Source organism: Sciurus carolinensis, chromosome 7 (genome assembly GCF_902686445.1).
Source record: "Sciurus carolinensis chromosome 7, mSciCar1.2, whole genome shotgun sequence".
Taxonomy (NCBI): Eukaryota; Metazoa; Chordata; class Mammalia; order Rodentia; family Sciuridae; genus Sciurus; species Sciurus carolinensis.
The window spans coordinates 14,450,410-14,477,042 of NC_062219.1; the positions used below are offsets into that span (position 1 = coordinate 14,450,410).

Genomic DNA, 26,633 nt, shown 5'->3' on the forward strand with positions numbered 1-26,633 from the left:
CCAACATAGGTGCCCTTCAACAGATAAATGGATAAAGAAAATAGTCACAAAGAAGAATGAATGAAATTATGGCATTTGCCAGTAAATTGATGGAACTGGAGAACATCATGCTAAGTGAAATAAGCCAGACTTGGAAAGTCAAAGCTCTAGTGTTTTCTCTGATATGTGGAAGCTAGATCAAAGAGGATAAGAAAAGAAGGACAAGAATTCCATAAATATATAAGAGATATCAGTGGAGCAGAAGAAGGGAATTGAGGGGGAGAGGGGAGAAAGGAGGAACTGGAAGAGGGAAGAAAGGTGCAGAGAGGGAGAAAGGAGGGACTAGAAGAGGGAAGAAAGGTGCCGTGACTCTGACCAGATCTTCCTATGTGTATATACGACTATATTACAGTGAACCTCACCTTCATGCTCATGAGTATTTTAATTATTGAGCTGTGTTTCAATTTGCTTTGTTTTTGTTTTGCATTTGCTAATATATGCCCTTAGGAAGAAATTAAAACAGCATGAAAAATTTTAAAAAATCAAAACTTTGGGTGACTCATCTAACTAAGTTGGAATTGTCAACAACACCTCCTACTGCTTGTTTATCATTGAGTTCACAAACCTTATTTTAATGCTGGTGGGATTTCTTTATTCATGAAGAACATATTGGATATTATTAGATATTAGTATTAAGTAGAATTAACCAGCAGCATTATTTTGACCCCAGTGGGAAAAAAATGTGATTTTCTCTTGGTTCCAGTATCCTCTGTGGATACTTGCATATGGTGAAATACCAGGTCCAGTCCTAGGGAACCATTGTCCTTCCTGACACGTGATGCTAAATGATACATATTCCTTCATCATTACAGCCAGGGTCAGTGTTGTGGACTTATTGACTTGATGAGAGAGTATCAGAACTTGAAGTCAGCTGTGACTCAGGTCCTAGAAAGCGCCAGCAGTGCCATTGTGACCAGAACTACCATAAAGGATCAAGAGGACCTTAAATGGGCTTTTTCTAAGGTAAAATTGAAAATGCATTTATTTTAGTAGATGAGTAGCTTTGATTTTTACTCATAGAATGATTCTCTGAACAGTTCTTTTTGTCATTCATGCAGATGTAGGTAATTGCTGCTGAGAGAACAACTTTTTTTTTCTAGGAATGCTGATATACTAGGATTCTAGTAATTCAAGAAAGTGATATATATTATGTGTGTGTGTGTGTGTGTGTGTGTGTGTGTGTTGTGTGTGTGTGTTTGTATATATATATGTATATGTATGGAGAGGTGGTGGGGAGAGAGAGAGAGAGAGTTAAATAATACCACTAATTTCTTCTAAGGTCAACCATGAATTAAATTTCTTAGAGACAAATGGCTTTAAACTCTTATCACTGATAATTTTATTAATAAATGAAACATTTATGTCCACAGCATGAATCTGCCAAGAATGAAATGAATTTTAAACAGAAAGAATTGGACAATTTTACCAGTAAAGGCAAACACTTGTTATCTGAACTGAAAAAAGTCCACAGTAGTGATTTTGCCTTGGTGAAAACAGACATGGAAAGCACCGTGGACAAGTGGTTGGATGTAAGACCTTTATTGTAGGAGTATTTAGCAATAATACTGTAAATACAAAAGTCTTTGGCGTCCACAAGTATTTCCTTATATTATAAATATGCTCAAATTTTTGTCCATTCCTGTTCCTCAGCATTATAAATAATAGTGCTGATTGTGTTACATTGAAAAATATGGTACTGTAGATGAATCTCAGTCCTGTGAATTCAACCTCATAGTGAGTTATAGTTTTATAGATTTCAATAGACCTGTAGCCATTAGTATCCCAATTTACAAATGAAAGTCTAGTGTCTCAGAAATTCAAATTCTCCAAATGACAGAAACAATCTATGTATTGATTAGCATTTGCTTGAATCACATGTGCTAATTAGCTTACAATAATTTTTTTAAACTTTGTTGGTTAGAATATAATTTTCCAACTAAGAAAGCATTGGTGGGGGAAATGAGCCCTTTAAAGCCTCATACTATTAGTGACTTGGCTTTTATTTTCTATCCTAGGTATCAGAAAAAATTGAAGAAAACATCGATAGGCTGAGGGTAAGCGTGTCCATTTGGGAGGATGTACTTTCAAGTAAAGATGAGATCGAGGGGTGGTCCAACAACTCTCTTCCGCAGCTGGCTGAAAATATCAGCAACCTGAACAACAGCCACAAAGTCGAAGGATTTCTCAAAGAATTTGAGGTAAACCCTCTATGCCTACTCACGGAGCTCATTGTCTAGAATGTGAGAAAATTGAGTCTTTTTTCAGTTCAGTCTTCTCAAAGAAACATAAGAGAATTATAAAACTCACAACTGTCTTCTGCTATATACTCAAAATTTGAATCAGCTCTGGGTAAGGTTTTTTTTTTGTTGTTATTTGTTTTGCTTTGCATTTCTATCATTTCTTAGTCGGGGCCCTTACTTGAAGTATTAATAGAAAAACAAGTCCATAAAATGTATAATTTGCTGATTCTTCTGAGAATATGGCATCTTCCCATTTGAAACACTTCCAAATTGGAAGTGTTTGTAATTGAGTAGTATGTAGTACCTATTCTTTTTTATTGGAAAAAAAAAAAGTAAACCTGTTTACAACCTTCTTCCAATATGCTCTTATGATGTTTGGTACTTGATTCTCCTACTTCCTCTTTGGAAATGGAAGAAAATTGGAGATTCAGATGTTTCCAACTTCCATGTCAAGTCTCTGACCTTCTAAAGTTTTAATGACCAATTTATTTAAAATTCCTTGTATTCCCATTTATTGTATTCATTTATTCAATATTTATCAAATTCTTAATGAATGTCTACTGCATATCAGGAACTGTTTTAGACACTGAAAAAAAAATTTTTTTTTTGGTATCAGGGATTGAACTCAGGGGTACTCCACCACTGAGGCACATCCCAGCCCTTTTATTTATTTTATTTAGAAACAGGGTCTCACTGAGTTGCTTAGCACATTGCTTTTGCTAAGGTTGGCTTTGAACTTGAGATCCTCCTGCCTCAGCCTCCTGAGCCACTGGGATTACAGGTGTGTGCCACCGTACCCTTCTAGACACTGAAAATTTAGTAGTAAACGAAGTTCCTATGTTCATGGAATTTGCATTATTTACATTATAACATATGTTTTATGTAAAATGCCAGGTAGCAACTGGTCTATGATAAAAATTTAAGCAAGTTAAGAGGAAATAGAATAAGGAAAGATTCCTGTTTCCTGAGCATGTAACTGACAATACTAGTGGTAACAACAGAGATTATTCCCATTGAACACTCTGGTGCCAAAACTGTGTCTGGGACCACACACAGGACTTGGCAGATAAGTAAATGAATGGTGGTAGTCTGAAAAAATACAGGGAAGTGAAATGTATTGCCTAAGGTATTCTGTGATGGTTGACCCAAGCAATATTTGATAGTTTTTATAATCTAATTTTTAAGGGTCATCACAGCTAGAGGAAATTATCCAGACTAAAATAGCCAGGAGGGGAGGATCCTGAAGTCTCTTTAGTTGATAGTGCTAACATTAAAGCTCATATGTGGTCTGTGCTGGGTCTTTTATACCAGAAGTCGATTGTTGAATTTTCAAGAATTTTCTAAAGTCACTGTTAAACACATCTATTAAAATTTAGGTTTTTAAATAAATGTACAATTAAATAAATTCTATTTAAAAGGTTAATGCTCAAAATTTGTCATTCCCTCATATCGCTGTTATCTAGGTCCTTTAGTTATTGACCTCTGTTCCATCTGTATCAGAGATGGTGGCAATACCGTGGAGTGGTGTGCCACTGTGTGTGTCTTCCAGCTAACTGTGGGGTGACACTGTGTTGTAGCTAGAAGTGGTAGTAAATGCCACGGCATTATTTCTAGTGGGGAGAGGCAGTTGTCAGACCAGCCTAGAATCTCCAATCTCAGAAATCCAGGGAGACAGTGTGTCTCAGACCCACATTCAGTGTGACCAGAATCAGTGCCTTGGAGATGAGTGTTTTCGTAGGTGACTGTCTGTGACACACTAGCTAACAGAATCAGTTTATTGGAACTGGCCAGCACCTGTCAGTGCCCTTCCTATAGCAGATCAATAAGTGCCGGTCACTAGATTGATTCCTTAATTGCCCAGCTGGCTTCTGCAGAGGCCAGTGGGCCAGACAGTCAGCTCCACATCTCACTCTGTAAGTAAATTACTTTCTGAATTCAACACATCAGAGAGTTTGTTAGTGTCTACAAAGCACCAAAATGCCATTTTTAACTTGAGAGGGATAATTTATTAAATGCTTCTTTGTGGTCCCAAATAACTAATGAAGTTTTTATAAGCGTCTTTGTTCAAAAATGGTTCCTTACTTGTTCTTTTTTCTTTTGTGTGTTAGTGTTCATGAACAAAAAGGGGGGAGGGGTAAAATATCAGCTCTCAATGTCCCAGTTAATCTGATTTCTGCTTTAATGTCTTGTCAAGGTCTATTGGACATCTTTCTACGTATTGCATATCTATTATATATTGCCTACAGCTATTAGGCGATCCTGCTGTGTATTTGCTTTGCTTTGAAATGAATGCTTCTGGAAGAGTTTAATGCTGCCATAGTAACTGGTAAAATAGTCCCGCTAACGAACACAGGACAACCCATTGGAAATCCCCGCTGACTCAGGGCCTGTGGCTGGTGTTTAATTTTTTCCAGAAGTTTTTATTCTAATAAAGGAGGGTAGGGAGAAGGGAACGTTTTGCATACTCCCTTACAGGCCAAGTGAATGCTAACTGTAGCTTTTTCCACATCCATAAGTAATAGCATCCCTCAGAAAATGAAACAGAAATCTTTTTTTACACAGCTTAAATTTGTTATCTTGATAGTTCTCAAAATTATGAAATGCTAATTACAGCACATGAACATTTCTGACTAGTTTTACTTTTCCCTGTGTCTTTTCTTTTGGTAGTCTGAAGTTAAAAACAAAGCACTGAAATTGGAAGAACTGCATTCCAAAGTCAATGAGCTCAAAGAGTTAACTAAAAATCCAGAAACACCACCAGATCTTCAGGTAAGCACTCAAATCAGTTGTGATAATCATGGTATGCCAGGATCTCTCTTCTCTCTCAAAAAAATTGTATATTTCTCCTCATTGTTATCATCACCATTATAATTTCAAGCAAACATATTGCCCTTATCTTATGTGGGGGTTAAATATTAACATCTATGGAATTCCTTGTGCCAGTATTAATATCATATTTCCAATTCAAGTATTATAAGGATAGTTCTTTTTTTTTTTTTTTTTTTTTTTGCGGTGCTGGGGATTGAACTTATTCCTCACTAAATGTTGGGAGCATTATCAGCCACCTTTTCTCATGAACCATCTTACATTAGACAGGAACAGATCCCCTTTTATGAGTATTGATGTTCTTATTGATATTTTTCTAATTTGTTTGGTCAATAACTGGGTCTGTTGGGATCACCATTAAAAATCTCCCTACATGACTCTTAGGATGGCAAATTCACAGGAACCAGGGGCATGGCAGGGTGAAACAGGGATGGCCAGGAATCCTGAGCTGCCTTGGTGCCTGAGCCCTGGACACTCCCATCCTGGCCGGTCTCTTTGGTTCCTGGCCTCGGGTTCTGCTGCACCTCAATCCTTTGTACCTATTGCTGCTCTTGTGGACTTCCTCTACCTTGTCTTCTTGTTCTCTGGTCCTTGATTTGCTGCTTCTCACTAACCAACTGAGCCGGATGGATCAACCACAGTCTTGCTGTCATCTGTGACTGCATATCCAGATCTTGGTACCATGGACATGACAGGAAGGGTAGAGGATTCACTGAAGTCAGAAGCAAAGGAGGTCCTACTTTTATCCAAACTTAAAAAGGAGCTGCCCTTGTGTAGGTCACCTCCTTTGAGGACATCAATGGGCAACAGGTAGACTATGCATATGCAGGTGACTATGCAGAAAGAAGACTGGACCTGGATTTTCAGAGCAAACTGCAGTTCTACACCTGTCTCTCTCTTTCACACACACACACACACACACACACACACCCCTACCAATCTATGTATATGAGGGAAAAGGTGTGGGGTGCCTTAACTTACCTCAAATGTAGGCAGAAAGATTTCATTGGTCCCACCTGGGGAACAGGAGATTTGTCCCCTGCAGTAGGCAGATTGCAGAGTCTAGTTCTAACCCCTAATAGACAGGCTGGATGACTTGATGTATTTGTGGAAGGAGAAGCGTCTCAGAGTCAGCTGAGTGTGAGGGCCAGAATGTGGCCTCCAGCCCAGAAGCGAGTCACAAGGAGAGAGAAAAAGAAGAGTGTCCCAGGTGGGGACCAGGTGAGGGCACCTTAGGGTGGCTGAGAAGGCTCTCTAGAGAGTGAGCAGACCTCAGCAGGGACAGGTTAAAGAGATGCCCACAGGCTGAAGAAGGAGGCAGAAGACAGCACACCTGTGCATCCAGGGAATTTAGTGGGAGGTCCCAGAAAGGAGGGGAGTCTCGGGAAAAAAAAACAAAATAGAACCAGACCTGCAAGAGAAGGTGTGAACGTGAAACTCCGGTGACAACTCACAACAGGTGTCCCTTGATTCAGAAGCCTATTCCCCCTTATTGCCAGCCCAAACCTGCATGGGGTCAGGTGTCTTCAAGGTGAGGAAATGGAGTGAAGGAGGAGAAGAGCTCTCCACTGTGGGCCTCCTGCTTGTAACAGGTCTGAGCTGGGAATAAGGAATAAGTCCTTGAATTTAAGTTCAAACGTTTGATTCCCAAACAGGCCTGGCTCTCTTGATTGTGGAATTGAAAGTAATTTGCAATTTATAGTGACTGTAAGTCCTTTTGTTTGCTAAAGGGCTGGAGAAGTCACCTCTCCCGAAATACATCATCCCAGCAGAGAATGCGTCCAGCACCACTTCATTATAGGGAAAGTGAGATCCAACAAGAAAAGTGCTTTATCCTAAAATCCGATAGGGCGTTGGTCCTGCGTACAGGCTCCATCTGGTCAGGGAGTGAGCGAATGCCCCTCAAGGAGACCTAAGCAGGGTTTGGGGTGCCTCCTCGGCAGCTCTGGGTAGACCTAGCTCAGTTTTCAGACTGTGAACTCACAAGTTCCCTGGAACCTCAGTCAAACCGCCACTTTAACATCCAGCGTTAACGGCAGTCCCTACTCTTTCCAGTTTCCCATCCCGTGATATGTCTGGCGCCTGGTCCTCACTGCTTTTCTCTCTTGGAAAAGGCGTATTAGCATTGGAGCAGCTTCCCTGGTGAGGCTTATGTGTTCTTGACAAAGCTGCACATTAACGGAATTCCTGCAGAATGAGTGTGCCTTTGGTCTTCACAGATTTGAATGAAATCTTGCTTCGTATTTAGTTTATAGAAGCAGACTTAAGGCAGAAACTGGAGCATGCCAAAGAAATAACCGAGGAAGCGAAAGGGACCTTGAAGGATTTCACCATTCAAACCACCCAAGTGGAGAAATTTATCGAGGACATCACAGCCTGGCTGGCAAGAGTGGAAGAATCGTTGACAAGCTGTGCCCAAGCGGAGACTTGTGAAGGGCTGAAAAAAGTAAAGGTGGGTAAGAAACCATCGCTAAGCCTTTCCACTTCTTCTGTTCTGTGTTGACTGTAATAAAAAAATCTAACATCTGCTTTCCATCATCCATCTTAACACCCAGACCAACTCATTCACGATATTGGACACAGCAAAGTAATAAATCTGTGAGGAACTGAATTAAGGTGTTAAGAAATCAAAGATGAATCTTCTAAAGTCAGAAAGCATGCATTGCTGAAGGGTCTGTTCACAGGCTCTGCATGCGTGTGCCTGTGTGTGTGTGTGTGTGTGTGTGTGTGTGTGTGTATCATTATATAGATATATAAATTTGGGGCAAAAGAATGAAGATTATAGGAAAACAAATTGACTTTCCACCAGTTTTCAAGCTCAAATGTCAGATGTTTCTTTCATCACTTAATCATTTTTATGATCATTATGAGCACTTTTATCCTAAGAATGTTATAATTTTGACAAAAAAAAAAGGCAAGAAAATGTTCCACTTCCTTGTCATCTGCCCATATTAATAAGGACTTTCCTGATGAAGCGTGTGTAAAAGAAGTATGTTACCTGCCTTCTCAAGATATGTAGCCCGTTCTCTTTTAGCATGTTCTCTTTCTATACTTGAAGCTAAGGACATAATATTTTTTTTTATTTATTTTATTTTTTATTTTTTATTTTTTTAGGATCTTGGAGACTTTATTAAATTTTGACAGATATTTTGTGATTGAAATGAGAAGGAAAGTGGGTTTTGTTGTTGTTTGGTGTTGGGGATTGAACCCAGAGGCACTTAACCACTGAGCCACATCTCCAGCCCTTCTTTTATATTTTCTTTAGAGGCAGGGTCTCACTGGTTTACTTAGGGCCTGGACAAATTGCTGAGGAAGGCTCTGAACTCAGGATCCTCTTGCCTCAGCCTTGAAAGCCACTGGAAATTATATGCCTGCATCACCACAGCCAGCTGGAAAAAATGTTTTGTCATTTGAATCAGAACAATAAATAGAATGGTTATCTCAGACCTTGACAAAAGGAAAAAAATTATCAGTAAAGTCCTATTTCATCAACCAGGCTAGTCACAAAGTTTAATATTATATTAACATATGAACTTATCACAACATGATGACTACAATTAATAACAATGTATTGCATACTAGAAAACTGGTAAAAGAACAGATTTAAATTGTTGGTGACACAAAACATGTTAAGTATATGAGGTACTACATATGCTAATAAACTTGAATTAGCCATTCCACAACAGGTACATATTTCAAAACATATTGTAGTACATAAATATATACATTTTTGTCAATTGAAAATAAATAATATTCTTTTAAAAACATTCTAAAGCAAATGTGGTTAACTTTCTGTATCCTTTTCCCACCTCATACTTTCTTTTTTTTTTTTTTTTTTTACGTTTACATAGGGTAATGATGTTTATTTTATTTTTCCCCTCGCCCCCACCCCTCCCACCCCTCTTTTCCCTCTACACAGTCCTTCTTTCCTTCATTCTTACCGCTCTCCTTAGCCTAACTCTAAACCTAACCCTAAACCTAATGCTAGCCCCTCCCACCCCCCATTATATGTCCTCATCCGCTTATCAGCGAGATCATTCGTCCTTTAGTTTTTTGAGATTGGCTTATCTCACTTAGCATGATATTCTCCAATTTCGTCCATTTGCCTACAAATGCCATAATTTTATCATTCTTCATTGCGGAGTAATATTCCATTGTATAAATATGCCACAGTTTCTTTATCCATTCATCAACTGAAGGGCATCTAGGTTGGTTCCACAATCTGGCTATGGTGAATTGAGCAGCAATGAACATTGATGTGGCTGTATCTCTGTAGTATGCTGATTTTAAGTCCTTTGGGTATAGGCCAAGGAGTGGGATAGCTGGGTCAAATGGTGTTTCCATTCCAAGCTTTCTGAGGAATCTCCACACTGCTTTCCAGAGTGGCTGCACTAATTTGCAACCCCACCAGCAATGTATGAGTGTTCCTTTTTCACCACATCCTCGCCAACACCTATTGTTGCTTGTATTCTTGATAATCGCCATTCTAATTGGGGTGAGATGAAATCTTAGGGTAGTTTTGATTTGCATTTCCCTTATTACTAGGGATGTTGAACATTTTTTCATATATCTGGTGATTACTTGTACATCTTCTTCTGTGAAGTGTCTGTTCATTTCCTTAGCCCATTTGTTGATTGGATTATTTGTATTCTTCGTGTAGAGTTTTTTGAGTTCTTTATAGATTCTGGAAATTAGCGCTCTATCTGAGGTATGGTTGGCAAAGATATTCTCCCACTCTGTAGGCTCTCTCTTCACATTTCTGATAGTTTCCTTTGCTGAGAGAAAGCTTTTAAGTTTGAATCTATCCCAGTTGTTGATTCTTGCTTTTATTTCTTGTGCTATGGGAGTCCTGTTAAGGAAGTCTGATCCTAAGCCAACAAGTTGAAGATTTGGACCTACTTTTTCTTCTATAAGATGCAGGGTCTCTGGTCTGATTCCGAGGTCCTTGATCCATTTTGAGTTGAGTTTTGTGTAGGGTGAGAGATAGGGGTTTAATTTCATTCTATTGCATATGGTTTTCCAGTTTTCCCAGCACCATTTGTTGAAGAGGCTATCTTTTCTCCATTGCATATTGTTGGAACCTTTGTCCTTGAGACTCTAGCCAGAGCAATCAGACAAACCAAAGAAATTAAAGGGATACGAATAGGAAAAGAAGAACTCAAACTATCCCTGTTCGCTGATGACATGATTATATATTTAGAGGAACCTGGAAATTCCACCAGAAAACTTTTAGAACTCATGAGTGAATTCAGTAAAGTAGCAGGTTACAAGATTAATGCTCATAAATCCAATGCATTTTTATACATAAGTGATGAATCTTCAGAAAGAGAAATTAGGAAAACTACCCCATTCACAATAGCATCGAAAAAAATAAAATACTTGGGAATCAATCTCACAAAAGAGGTGAAAGACCTCTACAATGAGAACTACAGAACATTAAAGAAAGAAATTAAAGAAAACCTTAGAAGATGGAAAGATCTCCCATGTTCCTGGATAGGCAGAATTAATATCGTCAAAATGGCCATACTACCTAAAGTGCTATACAGATTCAATGCAATTCCAATTAAAATCCCAATGATGTACCTTGCAGAAATAGAGCAAGCAATTATGAAATTCATCTGGAAGAATAAAAACCTAGAATAGCTAAAGCAATCCTCAGTAGCAAGAGCGAAGCAGGGGGTATTGCAATACCAGATCTTCAACTCTACTACAAAGCAATAGTAACAAAAATGGCATGGTATTGGTACCAAAATAGACAGGTAGATCAATGGTACAGAATAGAGGACATGGATACAAACCCAAATAAATACAATTTTCTCATACAGGACATAATATTTTTAAATCAAAATCCTGGTACAGTTTGTGTAGTCTGTGACCCTGAATCAAAACACACAAATGGTCCACTGAAAACTGAACTGTGTAAGTTTTTAAAGAGGTGACTAAAGCCAAGATCATGGGCTAAAATTCATAAGGAGCTATTCAGTTAGCTTTGAAATCCTGGACTACAATCCAGATTCTGGCCACTTATCAACAGCTCTTTGTTCAAGAAGACTGAAACATTTTATTAATGATCAATACAAATATTTTAAAAAATGCCACCAACATGTATGTTCTCCCAAGTGAATTTCAACAGCAGCAAATTCAGATTCTAAAAAACGCCATGGTGGTGTGACTGGAGTATTTCTCTTGAATGTGATGAATACTCTCGGGGTATACTTTTATTCTGTAGGATATCCAAAAAGAGCTTCAAAGTCAGCAGAGCGACATCAGCTCCACCCAGGAAAACCTCAATAACTTGTGCCGCAAGTACCACTCGGTGGAGCTGGAGAGCCTGGGCCGGGCCATGACTGGGCTGATAAGGAAGCATGAAGCTGCCAGCCAACTATGCTCCAAAACCCAGGCCGGCCTGCAGGACGCCCTGGAAAAACACTTCAATGGTGAGTTCTGAAGGGCCTTAGCACCAATAGTTGTTTAGGAGAAAGATTCCAAACCAAATGCTGCCTAGAAATTGCCAGGCTAGAGCTTGAGGGAACTTTTCAAAAGGATCCCATTTTAAATCCACTTGTGCTTGGATATCCAAGCAGCAGGAGTGCTGTGTTGAGGGCTCTAACCCTCACAGAATCCATCCCTGGGAAGAGCAGGAGTCCGCCATTTTAATGATTCTGAACATCCGGGTTTCCTACGTTCAGCTTACATATGTGGAATATCACTTCTGCTTTTCCAGTGGGCAGCAGCCATTGCTCAAACCATTATGGGCATTTTTTATGCTGGAAAGAAGTGTCACAATAAGCTTGGATGTTAGCAAAGACCATACAGTGACCGTCAGACAGTCCAGGAAATTGCTGGTTGCTACTCCTTCTGCTTCTGCTTCCGCATGGCTGTGCCTGTGTTCTGATGTGTATGCACGTGGTTCTCTAAATTGGCATGGCAGAAGGAATAACAGGTTCTTCCCTGTGCCATGAAAATAGTTTCGACACTCCAGAGCATCTGTCCACTTGTCCTCTGATATGTTCTGTACCAGATGAAAGAAAGGGGATGGGAGTCAGGCACTCCAGGGCTGACACAGGTCAACCTCTTTTCTGAGATACTTTCTCAACTCTGCCATGAAAAGTCATGGTTGTAAATCATGCTGTATCATTTTCTACATTATCATTTTCTTTTCTGAAATCTTTTCTGAGGCACAATGAGATGGGAGGAAGGACAAAGATAATTCATTGTGATAATCCCAGGAGCTCTTCTGGTGTTAGTGATTTATTCCTGACTTTTGTTGCTTTCCAAAGATGCTATGCAGGAATTCCAAGAATGGTTTTTGGGAGCAAAAGCAGCAGCTAAGGAATCATCTGATAGGACTGGTGACAGCAAAGTCCTGGAGGCAAAGCTCCAGGACCTTCAGGTAGGAAACCTGGCGCCCTTCACCCTCCCCACGCTGTGCTCAGGTGCCTCGGGCCAGCACAAAGCCATGTCTTTGCCCACCTTGTCTTATTTCAGTCCATCTTTTCTTCCCTAACATAATTGGGCTTACTGAGTCAGATGGGGGCAGGTGACATGAAAAGGCATTGCAAAACCAACCCAGAGCATCTCTAGATCCCTTTCCTCTCTGTTTTCAGTCTATTGTCATTCTTTGGATTTATTCAAAATGAAACCAAATTTTAATTTTTGTAGTAGTAAAAGTTCAAATAATTGTATCCATTTTCTGTCACTATCATGGAAAGAGATCTTTTTTTTTTTTTTTTTAAGAAGACAAGGTTAGCTGGGTGCAGTGGCACAGGCCTGTAATCCCAGCGGCTTGGGAGGCTGAGGCGGGAGGAGAGCAACTTCAAAGCCAGCCTCAGCAATGGTGAGGCGCTAAACAACTTAGTGAGATCCTGTCTCTAAATAAAATATAAAAAGGGCTGGGGATGTGGCTCAGTGGTTAAGCACTCCTGGGTTTAATCCCTAGAGGCCAAAAAAAAAAAAAAAAAAAAGAAGAAGACATAAGTTATTTTTTAAAAATAACTTGTGGTCTAAACCTGGATCAAGCAGCTAATCTCAACAAAGCACTGTTAATTATTGTTAAAAATAATTTTAAAATTATTGAATACTCTGAGGATTTTAAAAGGTGATGAAAGTGATATCCATAACTCATTATATTAGACATCAGAATAGGAACATTGTTATAGGAAAGGCAACTGGTTTTGCAGGAGATGTGGTGGATCCAGTTGTGCAGTTGTCCCCTGTAAAACTTGAGGCACAGTGGAACTCCATGAAGAATCTGAGTGACAATTGAAATGACACTTTGGAGCTCAGGGCAGAGGCATAGCTACCACTGAATTCTGGGATTCTTTTGCTTCGTTGAAGGGCCACCATGCACAGGTCTTCCAAGGAAGGGGCGCATACTGAACAAGGAAGCTTCCATTGCTGAGGCCCAGACCTTCTGTGCAGGGTGAATGAGGGTGGGGAGGACCCCCATGGCCACTCAGTTAGAAGAACGTCACACCACTCTGTGAGAAGGTGGAACCCAGACAGGATTAGGACACTGAGAATGGAGAGAGATGGATACTTAATGAGAACCTCCTTTTCCAGCTGGTCATTGTTCCCAGTTTGTCCCGAATTGTTCCCATGTCTAGCTGGCACTGTGCTGGATTTTATACCTAATTCCCACTCCATCCTTGCTACACCTTTCTTTCCCTTCAGGTTTTGTTTTTCTTCTCTTGTTCTACTGACTCAGCATTGTAATGAACGGTCCTGTGTACCAGGATCTTTGAATAATAGCACGTTTTGTCTTACTTTTGCTAACTGGAACAGAACATATTGGACTCGGTCAGTGATGGGCAGAGCAAGCTCGATGCTGTGACTCAGGAAGGACAAACTCTGTATGCACACTTGCCTAAGCAAATTGTCAGCAGCATCCAGGAACAAATCACAAAGGCTAATGAAGAGTTTCAAGCATTTCTGAAGCAATGCTTGAAAGACAAGCAGGCTCTCCAAGACTGTGCCTCGGAGCTGGGAAGGTAGGTCATTCTGATAAATGAAGATTTTGTTGCACAATGGATGTGTATCCAAAGACACAGGTTAAAAAAGACTCTGTGAATAAACAAAGAATATGGAAATTGTGAGTGTAAATTGTTATGAGCCTTGACCTACCTTAAGCATGGCTTCATTCTAATACAAAATGTGTTGCTCAGATTCTGAAATTATCATTTGACTACATTTTCTATATAGGAAAAATGAATTATAATCCCTAGTAATTATGAAAGACATAACTGCTTGTAATTTTTGTCTATTAAGCCAACTCAAGGTGTTAGAGTTAGATTCAAGATTATTCAAGATGTGTCCTTGTGTTCACTTTTCCTGGGGTAGAGTAACAGCAGTAACAACCATTAAATTCTGTGAATAGTATTCCAACCGGTAACATGTGTCAATGGGGTGGAAAATAAAACCAGAAGGAGAAAAATTCCTCATTACTCCCAAGAGAAAGAAAGAATGTCTGATCAAATTGCCTTTCTGGAAGCCAAGTATTTTGCCTGACTCTTGTCCAGGTTTCTTAGAGAGTGTACATTGTTATCAAAATTTAGAGCTTTTGTGCCAAATTCAAATTCCCCTAAGAAACAGAGACACAAAGACTACTTTCCCTTCTTTCTCCAAGGCTTCTGCTGCCCCACTTACCCACTGGCCCAATTCAAGGGTCTCTGTAGTAAAATGCAAAGTTAAGTGCATATTGACATGAGAATATTATCTTTCTATCAATTACCAGCTACGAGATCAATTCAGCTAAGAGAGGTAATTTTTTTATAACTCAAAAAAAGAACATATATTATGTTTTTTCATCATCATTTTATTACTGGAATAAGAGACGATTTGGATAGTCAGTCTTCTTGTTAATTTTCTCCATAACTTAAAAATGCATGAAATCTTAATTGCTATATAAATGCATTGGACCTCATCTCTTAGAATTTACTAATGCAACGAGCACATCAAAATTTCTCTAAGGTATTTTCCTTTTCTTTAGCTTTGAGGATCAGCACAGAAAACTGAACTTATGGATCCATGAGATGGAAGAAAGATTAAACACAGAAAACTTGGGAGAGAGTAAACAGCACATTCCTGAGAAGAAAAATGAAGTCCATAAAGTTGAAATGTTTCTTGGGGAACTACTGGCTGCGAGGTATGAAGCAGAGCTGGGATAGGCAGCTTACTTGCTAATGGGTTTTGGACTCATGGGCTGGTTATTGGTTCAATTATTGGTTGATTGCTTGGTTGATATTTGGTGATGATTTCTTCCATCTCCACATGTCTGAAATACCAAAGCTCATGCTGTATTCTTTAGAGCAGAGTGGGATTCTGTAGAGAGTAGGATGGATATAAGGAGCTCATTTGCATCATAGGTCCATCTCCTTTTGCTCAGGAAATCTGGCAGGTCACTTATCTCTGTAATTCCTGATGTTGGTTTTTCAAGACTGTGTAATAAATACTGTACCTTCCTCTATTGGATTATTTTGAGGATTAACATGATATAAAACTTGTATACAGAAAAGAAAACCATTGTAATATACAAAAATAATAGTATGGATCTCAAATTCCATATATTCTTCACATTTTACAGACTTCAGTTCTATTGCCCTATCTGTCCTTCCTCATAACATTAGTAATGAGGCAAAAGTGTGGTCATTGAGCTGACCCTCCTTGTGGTTCCTCTTCTCCTCTGCAGTCTGTCTTTCTTCATCGCTTCCCTGCTAAAAAGATATTTCTGCCTCCTTTTGGGAAAGGCAAAGTTCTCTGGTTGGTGCTTTTGACCTACCCATTATATTTTTAGTTGTTTTCTTTCCCTGGAAGATAGAAGACTTTCCATCAGGAAGGTGTAGCTTGGCCAAAAACTTGGGCTCCTTAACTCTCTTCAAGAGCAGGCATACTTGTCTGTAAAGCAGGAAAGGATAGAGCCTACCCAACTGGATCAGCTCTCAGCACTTGAGTAAAAATCGCTATTTCAGATCATCCTCATCCTGCATATCCACTGAGCCTTCTTTTTGGTCAAACATGCCTGGTTTTCCTTATTTTGAAAAATAAACATGCAAAAAATAAATAACAGACACCAAACTAGTATCTGTGGGGGATTGGTTCTGAGAAATCCCTGGGTATCAAAATCCACTCCTGCTCGAGTCCCTTGAACACAATGGCATGTTATTTGCACATATACCCATCCTCCTGTGTTCTTCAGATCATCTCTAGATGACTTATAATACCTACTACAATGTAAATGCCATATAAATAGTTGTTCTATATTATTTAATTTCAAGGAAAAAGACTGTACATGTTCAGTACAGACATAAATTATAAAAATATATATTCAACCCTTTGTTGGTTGAATCTGTACATGTGGAGCCCAAGGATAAGGAAGGCCCTCTGTTCTTGTTGGATGTTGGTTTGGTAGATGTTACATTTGCCTGGGATGGTTGGTTCCAGACCTGAGAGCCCTTAGTATGGGGTAAACTCTTCATTGGAGCTATGTACCCGACCTCCAACTGAGTTCCTCAAGCTCATGGATTTCTGGTCTTTATCATATTTGCGTTGCCATTGTCTAGTACAGTGTCAGAAAAATAGAAAATATTCATGTAATTAAAAAAACAATAGTATCATTCTAACTGCATGACTTTGTAAAAATTAAACCACACTTTAATTTGCTTTCATAATATAACTTTTGTCTACATACTATGTAGTATAATCAAAACCACACCTCTCTTTCTTCCAGATATTTAAAATAACTTTGCTGGGCTTTCGACATGGATAAGCACATGGTCCCTTTGGGGGAAATTTGTCTCCCTGATATTCCAGGACTCGATGCTGAATGACCTCAGGCATTTTTGTTCTCAAGTTCTCTCCCTCCAAATGGGCTGCTTCTCCAGGCAATCCCAATGCACCAGGCTGGTCAATTGGGCTCTCACTCTGGTTCACCAGCTTCCCCCACTTGCTCTTCCCAGTCTCTGGATCTTTTCATCCTAACATTTCTACTACTCCACATATTCTAGGGAGAAACCCTGAATGAAAGTACACAGACCTGAGGCCCATTGCATGTTTATCATCCACTAAGCAATTCATCTTGTAGTAACAAGGGAAATATCTTGTCTTGAATTGTTCTTTAACTGACACTGTTGCTTAAGGAACTTCTTGTCTCACCAAAAGATGCTAAGTGTCCTAAGTGTCATTTAGAGCAGGAATGTTCTATGACTCTTCATGTAGCTCAGGGTGACTCAGAGGATGCTATTCACTTAGTAGTCACTCTGAAAAAATATAGAGACAGTGGAGAAGGTTTGCTTTAAGTTCTTTCTCTAGTAGTCACAGTAGTTTGTGTTAAGACATCTCCACACTTCCGGTTTTTCCTGATAGATGTACTCTTAAGAATTATGAACTCACTAGACTGATGCTTACAGAGGCTTGGTGGTTGATAGGGGATGAGGAGATGATGGTTGAAAGGCAAAGACTCTCGGGAAGAATATGGGGTTGCTTTGTTTGCTTTCATTCTATTGAACAGCATGGGGAATGTAGCTAAAAATAGAGCCTCATGTGTTTCAAAATTGCTAACAGAATGAATTTCACATGTTCTCACCACAAAAGAAATGCTAAGTATTTAGGGTGATGGACATGTTAACCAGCTTGGTTTAGTTACCCCACACTGCAATCATAAACCATAATGTCACTTTGTACCCTGTAAATGCATGTAGTTATAAATTGTCCATTTATAATTTTAAAAACAAAGTAAATGGCTGGTTAAGTTGCACAAGAGGAAGGAAGAGGAGGAGGAGGAGGAGAGAGGAATAATTCAGAGCTCTATAAAACGGGGTATCAAGCCACATGGTGATTCTGTTTTTACCTGGAACTTACATAGCTCTGAAGCAAGCTGAGCATAGTGCTCTGGATACAGCAAGGACACCCAGGAACAATCCCACAATGGCCTGTGAAAGAAACTTTTTCTTTCAAATGTTGGGCTCTGCTCAACATTGTGTTGGGTCTTGGGGATAGGTGAATATAGTGGTCCTGGTTTCTAGAGTGTCTGCCTTCTGGATCCAGATAGGAATATTAGGTGACAGCAAGACAAGGGGCAGAGGGCACAGGAGGGGTCTGCGTGCTGCTCCACCCCATCCTGGGTTTCCATGGACGTTGCCTGGGGACATGTAACTGTGCATTTTAAGGGGCACCTAGGAAAGAAACAGAAGAGCAGAGGTGTTCACAAAAGAGCAGTCTCTGCATGTAGACAGAACAGCAGAGGACTGGGGAATCTCAGGGCATTTTCCATGGTTAGAGTACTAAGTGGGGAAAGAGAGAAGCTAGGTGGAAAGGAAGCTGTGGCCCGTTTTCTGGAGTGAATTCCTGGTGGGAGGGTAGGCTACACCACTGCTGTTTGGATGCAGGCACAGTATAATTTGAGTCACATGCCCCACCGTGGACTCTGACACCATTAAGAGAGACCACACAAGAAGGCAAATAGCCAGCTCCGTTCCCAGCATCTTAATTTTAAAAGGCATGTCATCTGTGAGCTCTTGTCTGGTTCCTGCTCCAATATCAACAATCATTTGTCACTCCTCTGTGCTCCAGAATGTTGGAATTTACAAAAAAAAAAAATCTGATTTTTTTAGAGACTCTCTGGATAAGCTTTCCCAGAGGGGGCAGCTTCTCAGTGAGGAAGGCCACGGTGCTGGGAAGGAAGGCCGCCTGTGCTCCCAGCTCCTCACAAGCTACCAGCACTTGCTCAGGACGACCAAGGAGAAACTGCGGAGCTGCCAGCTGGCCCTCCAGGAGCATGAAGCCCTGGAGGAAGCGCTGCAGAGCATGTGGTCCCGGGTGAAAGACGTTCAAGACAGACTGGCCTGTGCAGAGAGCACTGTTGGGAGCAAAGAGACCTTGGAGAAACGGCTGTCACAGATCCAGGTACCTGCAGATGCTGACAGCTGCTGGAGAGGAATCTGATCAGACTCCCAGGGGTGTGAGTGGATCATAGTTGTTCTGGGAGCATCAGATGAGGATTATGTGGGCAAAAATGGAGAAATCAGTAAAACAGACATGGAGGGAGACTTTTCCCCTCTGTGATGAAACATTTCTAAGATTGAGCTCTGAGTCTGCTTTTTCTTAATTTAATAGATAATCAGCCAATACTGCTAAATACCAACTCCACTTGAAGCCCTGGGCAAGCTGCATGGAAGTATATGGGCTACCATGATGAGTCCCTGTGTTCTAGACACTCGTGATCTAGCGGGATTGACCAATGTGTAAATTGGTACTTGCCGGGCGGGGTGTACGTAGGGGCCATGACAGAAGCAAGCAAGTGTGTGCTGGAAGCACAGAGCAGACCAGCAAACTGTAGCCATGAAGGTGACCCTGAAAGATAGGAGCCAGCCAGGCAACAGTAGCAGGGACTCTTCCATTTATGACAGGTGTGTCTTTATTTTTTAAATAATTTCCTTTGACTCTTTGAAACCAATCAGCAACATTTTAATTTCCAGGTTAGTGACCCAAAGTTCTTAACAATTTAAACTGGAGTTGAGGTGTCCCTCACAGGCGTCCCTGCCATCTCTAGTGTGTGGGTACTACATTGCAATAGAGGGTAGAGTGGGTTCTTTTTGCTTTATGGTAAGATAGGACCCACCTTAAGTCTCATGCCAAACTACTGTCGGTCCTCATATTCCTACTGACACCTATCCCTTCTTCCTTCCCAGGATATTCTCCTGATGAAAGGAGAAGGGGAAGTTAAGTTGAATATGGCCATTGGCAAAGGGGAACAGGCCTTGAGAAGTAGCAACAAAGAAGGTCAGAAGGCGATTCAGGCCCAGTTGGAGACTTTGAAGAATGTGTGGGCCGACATCATGAGCAACTCTGTCCACGCTCAGAGGTACGGGGTCTGTTTCAGTGTTTATTTATCCAAATAAAACCCAGTGGCTTAGTGAAATGACGGAGCAGTGCTGAGGTATCCGGTGGCTGAGTTACCAAGCATATTATTTTAGCTAGTTGGGAGTTGCAGGTCTTCCCTATGTTGTGTTCCTCATGGGACAAAGACTAGCTTTTGTTTCTTAGCCTGCTTTGTTTTATTTTTAAAATAGCTATGTCTCCCCGAGTATCTTTCATGGAATCTTGCATATAATGTGGGTCAGGAAATACCTCCTTCCAAGTTATCCAAGCAAGGATATGTGGTTCTTCAGTAACGTTTATCTTTTTAAAGGAACATGCTGGAAATTACATTGTTAGCAATCACTGAGTTTAGGAATCTATCTATTCCCCACCCAAAAATAGTATCACCCAGCTTGGGACAGTAGGAAACGTGTGGGGAGGCTTTGACTGTCATACTGTCACAGTGATGGGGATAACCCCATCACTGAGTGACTGAGGCCTGGAAAGCTAACAAAGCATGGAACCTTCTCACAATAAAAAATGAGCCCATGCAGAATGCCTTTAGAGTAGTTGTAGTACCATATGATTTCACCCATATGGGATCTAAAGAAGTGGACCTTATAGAAGTTCAGAGTAGAATGGTAGTTACCAGAGGACAGAGGCATAGGGCTGGGGAGAAATGGGGAGAGATTGATTAGTGGGTACTAAATTATAGATAGGAAGGAGTAAGAAGCTCTGGGGTGCCGTCACACAGTAGGATACCTATAGATAATGATTACGTACTGTACATTTCAATAAGTTGGAAGGAAATACATTGACAGTTTTCACCATATAGAAATGATCATGCACACTCCCTGTAATCTCAGCTACTCAGGGAGTTGAGGCAGGAGGATCACGAGTTCAAGGCCAGCCTCAGCAACTTAGTAAGGCCCTGTCTTGAAATGAAAAGAATGGGATGTATGGGATGTATTTAAGTGGTAATATGCCCCTGAAAAAAAGAAAAGAAATGATCCATGTTTGATATGTCTAACCTGATTTAAACATTACACAAAGTGAGCCTGTATTGAAATATCACAGAATCCCATTAATATGTATAATCTTTGTTTTTATGTATCAGTTAAAAAATAAATTTAATTCAAATTAAAAGGAAGGGAGGAAGGGAGGGGGATAGGATAGAAGGAAGTCTCTGTACCAGATGCTGACAAAGAGAAAAGAGCTTGATACACTAGGTGTGCTTGTGGTTGGGGGTGGGGCGGAGCAGTGGTGGTATTTATGATAAATAATATAAATATAATATGTAATAAATAATTTGACTAGCTTATTGAACAAATGACCATAGATCATAATTATACTTAAAAAACACAGGACCTATCTTCTGAAGATAATATATACTGTCAGACCACTCAAGAAGCAGGTGCGGTCAGGTCATAGCAAATAGATGAAAAGAATATTAAAGTTCATCACAAAACAGATCACAAAACACTGCCACTCTCCACTGCTGTGTAAGCAATAGGCCACGGTTATGCCTAAAGTTTGGGTGATTTTGTTTTTTGCTGTTTCCTTTGAGCACAGTTGGTGATTCTCAAAGTGAACAGGAACTTGTATCTTGGTCATAGCTTGTACTCAGCAAAGAAAAGAATCAGGTCCCTTTGGGTTTTCTTATTCCACAGTAGACTGCTGGAACATAATCTAAACTTCCCAATGTTGACAATGGGCTAGCTTCATGAAATTTAATAGGAATGTGAGTGAATATTTTTCAGATGCGATGTTTGAATAAAATGATAAACACAAAAAGTAAATTTAGATCTTTGACTCCCCTATTTCAGCAAGAAATTGAATTTGACACCTACGTATTGAGAAAAAGTAATGTTCAAATTATTGTATTAACATAATGAAAGCAAAATAGTTTTTGCCCTCTAGGAGCTCAGAGGATACATTCCCGAGAACTGACTCAGCTTGTGTTACTAAGAGGTTTCAAAAGACAATGTGGAACTGTAGAAAAATGCAGGTCTGGGTTACTTCCGGAGAGGTGACATTGATGTGGACTTTGAGAAAATTCTTTGAGGAAAAGATAGGACTTAAAGGTGTAGATGATGAGGTTTCTTTTGAAGCAATAGCAGCAGTTTGAGCAAATGTTGGAAGTTTGTTTATCAAGTGATCCTCGGGTTGATTAAGGGAGCCTGGGAAGTCACTGAGGATGACTTCAGAATAACTTGTGGGGCTGGGGTTTACATTGGTGGGAGAGCACTTGCTTAGTGTGCATGAGGCCCTGATTTCATCCTTAGCACCACAAAAAGAGAGGAAGCGAGAGAATGGTTTGTGAAGCTCATTAATGGAGGCCTTTTCCAAAAGCCAGTCTGGAAAGCCTCTTATTTGATTTTCTGGAGAGCTGGTACCAGGCTATTATATTAGTGACTAATTTCTTATAAACACATTGTGCCTTCATTTTTTCACACATTTAACACAGAACCACTGACTCTGAGTGTGTGTGGGGGGGTGTGTGTTCCTAAATGAAAATCGAACTAATGATATTATTTACCCAGGAAGAATACCTTGAATTTTGATTTACAGTCAACAATTATCTAATTTTTTTATAGATAAACTAAATCAAGGATATTAGCAATTGATAGATACTATACAGAATTTAAATGATGTTCCAGCTCTGAGTTTTCACAACATAACATGTAAATTTGGATGTTCATTTAAGACAATTAGCATTTGTAAAAATAATATTTCTAGATGTGTTTGACGATAGCTTCTTACTTCAAATTTTAGTATTTATTTACTTGGTTTAAAGGAACTGTGCTCTGGGTTTGCTGGATCAGAGAAGCAGGTTTCTCTCGTGCTCAAAAATGACATTTTTATCACTGAGAGTAGTGTTCAAGCAGTTTACATGGAGTAGTGACTTTGTGATTGGGTTTGTGTGGCATTATCAAAGTAATCCATTTTTATGACATGTGGCATTAATCCTAGCACTCTGGAGACTGTGGTTAGCCAATGGAATGACTATCTAGAGAGGAGGAGCCAGTTGGAGCAGTGGATGGAATCAGTGGATCAAAAAGTAGAACAGCCCTTGCAGCTGCAGCCAGGGCTGAAGGAGAAATTCTCCCTGCTGGACCACTTCCAGTCCATCATGTCTGAGGCGGAAGATCACGCCGGAGCGCTGCAGCACCTGACTGCCAGGTCCAGGGAGCTCTACGAGAAGACACAGGATGAGTCTTTCAAGGAGGCAGCTCAAAAGGAGCTGAAGACACAGTTCCATGACATAACCACTGTGGCCAAGGTTAGTGCAAAGTTAGCCAAGAGACAGCTTTACTGCTCAGGTACAGGATAACTGTGTATTAAATTATTGGAGAAGTGGCTGCTCTAAAACAGCTTGTCTATCTGTGGCTAGATATAACCCGAGGATCATTTCTTACCTGCACCTATGAATGCCAGGCCTTTTCTTCTTTCTACATTCTTGGGATTGTGCTGTATTTTTTTGTCCTCCATGTTGCTAGTCAAGTCATCTCCATTCTTTGTAAAGTTGAGCATCAAAAGTCAGTGTTTAAAGTTCTTTTTTGCTGGGCACAGTGGCATACACCTGTAATCCTAGACCAGGAAGTGAAGCAGGAGGATTGCAAGTTTGCTTAAAGAGACCTAAGCAACTTAGCAAGACCCTGTCTCAGAATAAAAGTTCGAAAGTATACAATCTCTTCCACTCTTTTGAATGCCACAAGTGTAAAGTTTTTTGAATTCTTTCATTCATTTTGAATTCATTCATTTCTGAATTCATTCATTCATTCATTTTTTAAATTCATTCAGTTTTACAACTGAGCTACACTCAGAAAACCCTAAGTTTGAGTTGCGACTTTGACACTTTTTGAACATGTGACTTTAGACATGCTACTTAACCTCTATAAGCTTGAGTGTCCTTTCCTATGCAATGGGTATAATGATGTGTCCCCATCACAGGACTGTGTGAGGATTTAGTGGGCAAATGCATTTAAAGAATTCTATTCGCCAAGCTGACCTGAGTAGTGCTTCAATAATAAGAACAGGTTTTATAATAATTGATTAAGTGGATTGCTAGGGGTATCGGCCAACATTTATTTATTAAACATAGATTCTTATGCTAAGCTACAAAAGAGAAGGGAGAATGGTTGCTTCCTCAAAGCATTTCAGTTCAAGATTTGAGAGTTTTCTTTTTAAGATCACAAACTCAGAAAATCTAGGGATAAGAATGAAGTCTTCCAAGATACATTAAGAAACGTCTATTGGGCCTACCATCTTATGTGATTTCATGTTCTTAATAACAAGTACTGCTAAAGTGACCTTTTCCTTGTTTGCCAGGAAAAAATGAGGAAAGTGGAAGAGATTGTGAAAGACCATCTCATGTACTTGGATGCCGTCCAGGAATTCACCGATTGGCTCCACTCGGCAAAGGAAGAACTTCACCGATGGTCAGACATGTCTGGGGACTCATCAGCAGCCCAGAAAAAATTATCAAAAATTAAGGTCAGAAAATGGATTGATAGCATACTACATTGTTCCTTGGGTTCTTGAGTGCAGACAGCATACTTGGGATAAGGATTTGGTATAAGATTCTGTTGTTACAAGTGTCTCGGTGTTGGTTGCTGGTTTTTGCTTTATACCTCAGTCATTCTAAACACAGACAAGAATTTTTAAAAAGAATTCAAAAGACTTTACACTTGTGGCAATGTGTAACACTATCCCTGTGTATTTCTGTGTGCAAATGTGCTTATTTCTGTCCTATGAGAGTCCAAGAAGCATATGCCAGCCTGCTGGGCTGATAAAACCAATGTAATGAGAACTCACACCACTTCATGTGGTGCACGCTCTAGGATCAGAGACCAGGGCTGAACCTGCTTGTCCTAACTGTATCTTTGTTAGGCTGAACCTGATGTCCTAACTGTATCTTTGGGCAAGTCACTTTGAACAATGTCCTCAAACCCCCATCTCTTTTTGGTTAAAAAAGAAAAAGAAAAATAGAACCTGCCTCACATAGTTTTTTTAAGAACTAATTAGATCATGCATAGATAGCATTTCCATGGTGCCTAGCACACAAAACACACTCAATAAGAAAATCCAGTGTTTTGGTAAATGAGTGATTAATTGGCTATTGGTAACAAAGTGGGAAGTGTCAAGGTGAAGGTCAAATCTTTATAGAGTTAACAGAGCTGTTGCCACCTGTTGAAAAACAAGTGCGTAGAGAGGAGCCTGGTTATAGAGGGGGAGACAAGAGGAATTCAAGGAGGTGCAGATGGAATTGAACTAGACCATGTGGGAGTAAGGCCTAGAAGGCAATAGAATATTCAGGAAGCTGGAATAAAGACAGTGTGGGAAACTGTGAGCCTACAGTTGGGCATTGAAGTACCCAGAGTGGGTGAAACCAACTCCAGTATATATGGCAAAGAGAAGAGTGGCCACAAAACCAAACCTGGGCACTACCAAGTCTTTGGAGGCCACAGAATGAAAGAAATTGAAAGGGAGAAAGAAAAGGAAAAGAGAAGTAATAATAAGCAGAGGAGTAGGCAGCCGTGGTGTCACTGAGAGCCCAGTGGAGGAGCTGGTCACCATGGTGGGTGCAGCAAGAGGCTGCCATTAAGAGAAAGGCTGAAGAGAGCCTCTGGGTTGGGCAGCTGGACTCTGGCACTCACACCGCAAGAGCCGTTACCACAGCAAGGCAAGGTGAGAAACCAGATCACATAATTTGGGAGTGAATGGTAGGTAGGAAGAAGAGATAGCAAAGATGGACTAATGTTCTGAAAAGTTAGTTTGAGAAAGTAAGATAACTCTTTGACAAAGCCTGCCTTTTGGATCTCTAAATGCACACTTGATCTCTCTCCCTCTCTCTTAAAAAAGGCTTTATAAAAATGCTTCCAAAAACATAGGAAAGACAGAAGGAACTGGCAGAGCAGTTGGGCTTGGGAAGGAGAAAGTGAAGGCTGTCAGAGGCTGCCCCTCAGTTCAGGTCTGACCTGAGTGTAGGAGGCTATGTGGTAGGAGAGACCTCAGAGGAAATAAAGTAGCTCCTCTGTCCTTGGATGCCATGGCCAGCCTGTCCCTGGAGTAACCACTAGGAAGAGTAACTCAAGGCATGATGTGTCCCAGATGAAGGCATGAATGCATGTGTGTGTATGTGCAGATAATGCTCATGTGTGTATGTGCAGATAATACTCATGTATGTGCAGATAATGCTCATGTGTGTATGTGCAGATAATACTCATGTATGTGCAGATAATGCTCATGTGTGTATGTGCAGATAATACTCATGTATGTGCAGATAATGCTCATGTGTGTATGTGCAGATAATACTCATGTATGTGCAGATAATGCTCATGTGTGTATGTGCAGATAATACTCATGTATGTGCAGATAATGCTCATGTGTGTATATGAAGAGAATAATTTTAAAGGACCCAATTACAACACAAGAAGATATACTTAAAAAGCATCCCCAAATGCTTCATGAATGATGGTGTCCTTATTCAAAATGTAGATGAGGACATTGGTGATTGTGAGTATTGAAATGACCCATTTTCTCACCAAAGAAAACTGGGATAATGCCATAGACTGTTTGGGGGAAACTGATTTTTGACAGTTGATACCTTCTGAACTCCAAATTTGAAATTGCTCACAAAGGCAAATTATTAAAAGTGTTTAAATCTATGTG

At 40.2% G+C, this 26,633-nt stretch overlaps 1 protein-coding gene across 14 annotated transcripts in view; it reads left to right on the forward strand.

The window, feature by feature from the left end:
• Syne1 (spectrin repeat containing nuclear envelope protein 1) overlaps positions 1 to 26,633 on the forward strand; it is a 443,098-nt gene that overhangs the window by 203,773 nt on the left and 212,692 nt on the right. For 13 of the 14 annotated variants that reach the window (XM_047557257.1, XM_047557256.1, XM_047557258.1 and 10 more), the window contains 13 exons: positions 852 to 1,002; positions 1,410 to 1,568; positions 2,055 to 2,237; positions 4,947 to 5,048; positions 7,354 to 7,557; positions 11,335 to 11,542; positions 12,386 to 12,498; positions 13,890 to 14,095; positions 15,094 to 15,249; positions 18,713 to 19,004; positions 19,790 to 19,962; positions 22,932 to 23,241; positions 24,291 to 24,455. In XM_047557257.1, the coding sequence (XP_047413213.1) occupies positions 852 to 1,002; positions 1,410 to 1,568; positions 2,055 to 2,237; positions 4,947 to 5,048; positions 7,354 to 7,557; positions 11,335 to 11,542; positions 12,386 to 12,498; positions 13,890 to 14,095; positions 15,094 to 15,249; positions 18,713 to 19,004; positions 19,790 to 19,962; positions 22,932 to 23,241; positions 24,291 to 24,455 (2,422 nt within the window). Of the gene's footprint in view, positions 1 to 851; positions 1,003 to 1,409; positions 1,569 to 2,054; positions 2,238 to 4,946; positions 5,049 to 7,353; positions 7,558 to 11,334; positions 11,543 to 12,385; positions 12,499 to 13,889; positions 14,096 to 15,093; positions 15,250 to 18,712; positions 19,060 to 19,789; positions 19,963 to 22,931; positions 23,242 to 24,290; positions 24,456 to 26,633 lie in introns of those variants that run through there. The other variant, XM_047557259.1, reaches the window with a different exon arrangement.